The 4,177-nt window shown below is 41.3% G+C and overlaps 1 protein-coding gene across 1 annotated transcript in view; it reads left to right on the top strand.

Annotated features, from left to right (window-relative positions):
• The first annotated feature begins 203 nt into the window (after positions 1-203).
• LOC135679704 (uncharacterized) overlaps positions 204-4,177 on the top strand; it is a 5,305-nt gene continuing 1,331 nt past the window's right edge. The window contains exons 1-4 of the mRNA XM_065193685.1: positions 204-1,531; positions 2,249-2,736; positions 3,765-3,988; positions 4,079-4,142. Of these exons, the coding sequence (XP_065049757.1) occupies positions 391-1,531; positions 2,249-2,736; positions 3,765-3,988; positions 4,079-4,142 (1,917 nt within the window). The 5' untranslated portion in view covers positions 204-390. The remainder of the gene's footprint in view (positions 1,532-2,248; positions 2,737-3,764; positions 3,989-4,078; positions 4,143-4,177) is intronic.

Genomic DNA, 4,177 nt, shown 5'->3' with positions numbered 1-4,177 from the left:
ATTGAATAATTGATTTCTACGTAAGGCGATCGTGGGATGGGATTTAAGCTTGTAAGGTGTCTATTATGATGCTGGACCACCCGCGTGTCTTTAAGATTCGCGAGCTTGGGAATCTGCGCGCCCCTCTTACGCGGAAAATTCTCGCAGAGACCGTCGTCTACTCATTCGCACAGGGGAGTAAATTCGACGCGCCCTTTCGACAACAGCATGCGTGAAACTGACGGGATGTGGGCCGTTGGATCCGATGCCAGATATGGTTAAGGGAGAGATGCGCCCCCCAGCTCTTCCTCCGCAAGCCCGCATCCGGCCAGTGGCACGCGCTCATCCGCGCCTTTGTGCCTCGCGGAGGACGCGAACTGCCTCGCACCGTCACCGCTCGTAGCCCGGGTGATGCACGGAGTTGAGGGTGGCGGCTCCGCCCCGCCTTCTACCGACGACAGCGGCGGCGCCCCGGGGGACGCCTTCCTCCGCCACCCTCGGCCCGAGCCGACGGCGCCGCCTGCGGTCTCATGCCCCCCGGAAGATCGCCCGCGCTGCTTCCATTTCCTCCCGCACACGCTCATCCGTCCCCACCCGCCTCCGCAGCCGGTGGAACCACAACCAACGCCACTGCCGGTCGCGCCGATGGTGGACATTCGCGTACCCACTTTTAGGGTGCCCATCCCCCGAGACTTGCCTCCCGGTCCTTGGGAGCCTCTGGAGATCTCTCATCCTCTGGTATCCCATCCCCGTTGTTCTGTTGAATACGGTAGCCAGTTGGAGTATGTCGGCAATCAAAATGCCCCTCGGGGAAGTAATTCTCGAGGTAATCGGCGGCCGAAACATCAGAATGTGGTCTCCACCACTCAAAAGTACGACAATAGAAGTTATTCATGTTCTTGGGGACATGGAGAGACGAGCGAGGCAAATGGCCGAGTGGGTTATGGGAACTGCGTGTCTGGCGCTAATGCGAAGGTCGATCCTAGATTTGGTGATCGAAGGAATGCCTGCGGTGATCCTGCACAATATAACCGCTCGCAAATGGGGTATCAATACGAGAAGAAGCGCATGAATCTGGGGGGTCACCGGCATTCCATTTCCTGGAAGCCAAAGGTAATTGAACAGAGCAGACCGCAGGGCTCGGCGCAGAAGCAAAAGGTTAAGGTAGAATGGGTTGCTGCGACTAGGATGAAAGACGAGAATCATAAGTTGGAAATGGGAGATAATAGTCAGCAAGAAGTAAAAGATGGTGACGTGCTGCAAATTCAAACTTGTAATCACCTCGATCGGAGCAAATGTGAGCTAGAGGGCAATAATCTTCCAATTGAGGAATCATATGTGGAAGATCATCTTAGTTGGTTACTGCCTGAGGCTTTTGAAGATTGGAATTTATCTGGAGTGGAATCTGAAGGGCACAAAGAAACTGAAGACTTGTCATCTCAAGGAGGTGCTAGTCAAGATGATGCCTTACCTGTGGAACAATCTGATTCTCTGATGCTTAAAGGCGACCATGATAAAAGAAAAAATGTGAAGAGATTTCCCAACTCCACTGGTTGAGGTATATCATGAGTTTTTAATTACAAATATTATATGGAAGTGTTATCCGTTCTTCTGTCGATATTCACATGCAATTTGGCTGTCTCTTCTCTGATCTGAACAATGTGTGTGACTTAGCATCACAGACATATTGGTCTGCTAGCTAATGGTTTTTAGGCATTTTTTGAAATATTGATGCTTGCTTGGCGTTTTGCATCAAAATGGATATTTCTTCTGAGTACAATGCTTGTCTTTTCCATGTTGTCTGGGCTGTATCTACTCCATGTTGAATTTAAAAGTGTGATGAACAAGATTGATTACCCAAAGCATATAGGATTCATGATTTAAGTTTTCCTTCCAATGAGTTAAGCACAAACTTTAGAGGTATGACTTCTGGTTGTTATCTGAATTTGTGTGACATTTTCTGTTGTGCCTTATCAACTCTGGATTCACTCTTATGTTCAAGACACATTATCACTTTATGTTCAAGACACACCAATCGAAAAATCTGTCAATTTTTTTTTGTACTTTTTGTTAATGATTATCTTCTCTTTTAGTTATGAATATAAAAAAAAATCTTTTTGAAGCTTTCTTCATCTGTTACTTTAAATCTAAAGTCAGGTGTTGCTTGCAATATCGAGAAGTTGAGCTTATTGATAGGTTTCTCCCAATTGGTTATTGTATTTTTAAAGCTCTCAAAAAACTTTAACATTGTTTTTCTGGATTTGACCAGGGAAATATCATTTACAATATCGTAATAGAGAAGGAAATACTGAGGTTGGCATTCTTGGCTTAGAATTTATCTTTTATTCTAAATTCCTTTTGGTTTATCTGTCATTATATCTGCAGCGTGTTGGATCATATTCTCTTAGAGAACTGCAAGTATCAAGCCAGTACATGAGGAATAGTAGAAGACAGATAGATTGTCGCCCTGACATAGAGACTTTGATACCTGGCTTCCTTTCAGTGTACAGGTCTTTGATACCAGCAGATGATGAAAAAGATAAACAAAATCAAATATTGAAATCACTAGAAAAATCAATCAACAAAGAGTGGCCCAATGCCAGGTTGCATCTCTATGGATCCTGTGCTAATTCTTTCGGGTTCTCAAACAGTGATATCGATATTTGCCTTGCAATTGATGATAACACTATCAGGAAGCATGACATGGTGTTAAAACTGGCAGATATTTTACGGTCAGAAAATTTTCAAGATGTAGAGGTATGTTTGAGTTCAACACATTTAACTTTGAAGCTCCACATATATATTAAAATTGAGCATTCATAAATTCAACTTTTGATGTGTATATTTGTCTTTTTGTACAGATACTAAGCTCTACATCATATTGTAATGTGAAATATTTGCATCATAATGCAGCTAGACATTGTTTCTTTCCTTTTACTTCATCCAAACGTAATAAATTGCTTGTACTATGTATTAAAATTCAGATCTGTCCTGTACTATAATTTTCTTATTGGAAGTCGAGATATGCATGATGATTATTGTTATAGTCCTCTTTTCCCCCAAGATTTTTCCAGAGCCAACCGTTTGACTGTGAAAACTTCATGTGCTTACTCAAACCCTGTTCACTAGAAATGTCTTGAACTGTTGCATGTCCAATTAGATGCATATACTACACCTTCAAAATGTTCCTTATGAGAGAATATCTTTTCCCTTTTTGGGTCTAACCTTGTGTGTTATCTTTAAAGATTAAGTCATTCGGCATGGAAATTTGGTCACATGAATCTTTTTGTCCCTGCCTCTTTGTGGTTTATCCGTCGTACTAGCTCTTAGATCTCCATCGTGATGCATTATTTATATTGTATTTGTTTCACTTTTAAGAGTTTGATCAATTTAATTTTATGACCGCAATTCTTATGATTATTAAGTATTGCCATGGAATATTGATGATAACTCCTTGTGTACTCTTCCTGCAGCTTTAGATGACCAGAGGCTAGATACATATTAAGAGATTGACACTTTGTTCAAATGGGGATTTATTTTTTCCTGTCCTGTGTCTTCTGTTTCTTTTCCCTGTTTGATGGCCACTTTCTTATTGTTATTATATCTAGGGAGCTGACATTTGTTTTGTGATTCATCATGATTAAACTGATAATTTAATTTCCTTTGAAATGGATGATAATTACGCTGGAAATATCCTTATTTTTATATGTTTTGATAAGAGTTTTATAGTTATGTTAAAATTATATTGTAACAATAATATTCTGATACAAGTTTGCTTGTTTCAGGCCATCACCAATGCTCGGGTTCCTATTGTTAAGATGAGAGATCCACAAACAGGGATCTCTTGTGATATATGTATCAACAATCTTTTAGTTGTCGCCAATACAAAACTTCTTAGAGATTACGCTCGGATATATGATAGGTTGCACCAATTGGCCTTTATTGTGAAACACTGGGCAAGATTGAGGGAGGTGAACAAGACTTACGGAGGCACCCTGTCTAGTTATGCGTAAGTCATGCAATAAGTACCTTAAGCTTGTCTTGTTTTGGAACTTGCTCTGGAAAATGCATGAAGTTAATTGTTTGCATTGCTTTTTAGGTATGCGCTTATGTGCATTCATTTCTTACAGCTGCGCAAACCAGCCATTCTTCCTTGTTTACAGGTCTGTTATGTTTTTCTTCATGTCTTGTTAATTTT

The sequence above is a fragment of the Musa acuminata genome, chromosome BXJ1-7 (assembly GCF_036884655.1).
Source record: "Musa acuminata AAA Group cultivar baxijiao chromosome BXJ1-7, Cavendish_Baxijiao_AAA, whole genome shotgun sequence".
NCBI classification, from domain to species: domain Eukaryota; kingdom Viridiplantae; phylum Streptophyta; class Magnoliopsida; order Zingiberales; family Musaceae; genus Musa; species Musa acuminata.
This window is presented reverse-complemented; position numbering and strand designations above follow the sequence as displayed.